This window comes from Penaeus monodon, chromosome 23, assembly GCF_015228065.2.
Source record: "Penaeus monodon isolate SGIC_2016 chromosome 23, NSTDA_Pmon_1, whole genome shotgun sequence".
NCBI lineage: Eukaryota > Metazoa > Arthropoda > Malacostraca > Decapoda > Penaeidae > Penaeus > Penaeus monodon.
The window spans coordinates 17956554-17957813 of record NC_051408.1 but is presented as its reverse complement, the minus strand read 5'-3'; the positions used below and the strand labels follow the sequence as shown (position 1 = coordinate 17957813).

Here is a 1260-nt window from a genome sequence, read left to right as displayed (position 1 = left end):
TATTTGATATCATAGTCTTATCCTTTTTATTAATCCCTAAAATATGCAAATCTGCAAATGGTTTATTTCCAAGGCAAATATTGGTTTCTTGGGTTTTAAGAGCTTAATTTTACATACCAGAAAATGCATATTTGATTGCTTTTATCAAATACATAAAATATCAGTAGGGTATCAAAATTTTTAAAGATTTATCATGTAAAACAAAAAATATGTATCTACTTTTGTTTGTGTGTGTTCATATGTGTATATATAATAAAAAGTCAATCTTATACCAGAAGGGGAATACAGGAGAGGAAAAGAGGAGGGGAGGAAATGAAAAACACCTCACAGTACTGCAGTACCAGAATCAATATGTTCCATTTACAAGAAGGAAGAGATGGTGGACAGGACTGTATCATTGGCTCAAAGAGAGGGCAGCCTACAAGGGAATTTGGAATGAGTGTGTGGCAGGAGTACCAGATATATTTGTGGAACTACATACATTTCATTAATAACTAAGAAGACGCTCATAAAACACTTCCCATTTTTTGACAGGCCATTCTCGACAAGATTAAGAGGACTGTACACATAATGCAGCAAGTTATGATTGTGGTGAACAGAACTTAAGGAATCAAAACAGTGTAATCTATTATAATTTTTACTGTAGTTTCAAACAACGTAATTTTACTATTCCAGCTGTTGAGCCATTCAAGTACACGAAACCAACATGGCCCCGAAGCAGTGCTGTACCTCATGCTGATGGTGAACTACCGCAAGCATGAGATGACCAATCCATACACCGTTAACCTCTCCCTCTTAGATGATGAACTCATTTTAAATGGCTATGGTCAGGTGAGATGTGCATGTCAATCGGGTGTCTTTATGAGTTGGTATGTAATATGTAGGAGAATGAAATGATTCTTCTGGTCAGCATTCAACAATGACATAGTTGTGTGTTTGTCTCTGGAGAATCATTTCCACTAATTTATAACAGATATGTCCAGCATGCACATTACGTTATTTCATAAAAGCATGAAAATGTTGTCAAGAATTCATATGAAGTTATTTTAAAAAGTGGTTTAAAATTGGATGACTCTATCTTTCTAACAGGTAATAACTGCATCCTTGGCAGACTTTAACCATAAATATTCAGCCCACTTCATGGAACCACATGGCTCTGGCTGGTTTGCCTCCCTCACATCCATGGTAGGATCCATGTTTGTGTCCGAGGAGATGGCAACACGCAATGAACACATTAAGTAAGTCTTTCTTTTAGTTAAG

The 1260-nt window shown here is 36.0% G+C and overlaps 1 protein-coding gene across 1 annotated transcript in view; it reads left to right on the top strand.

Annotated features, from left to right (window-relative positions):
- Positions 1-1260, top strand: part of LOC119587860 (armadillo-like helical domain-containing protein 3) — a gene marked incomplete in the record, with an annotated part of 8129 nt that overhangs the window by 3244 nt on the left and 3625 nt on the right. Inside the window, 2 exon segments of the mRNA XM_037936563.1 lie at positions 676-831; positions 1090-1238. Of these exon segments, the coding sequence (XP_037792491.1) occupies positions 676-831; positions 1090-1238 (305 nt within the window).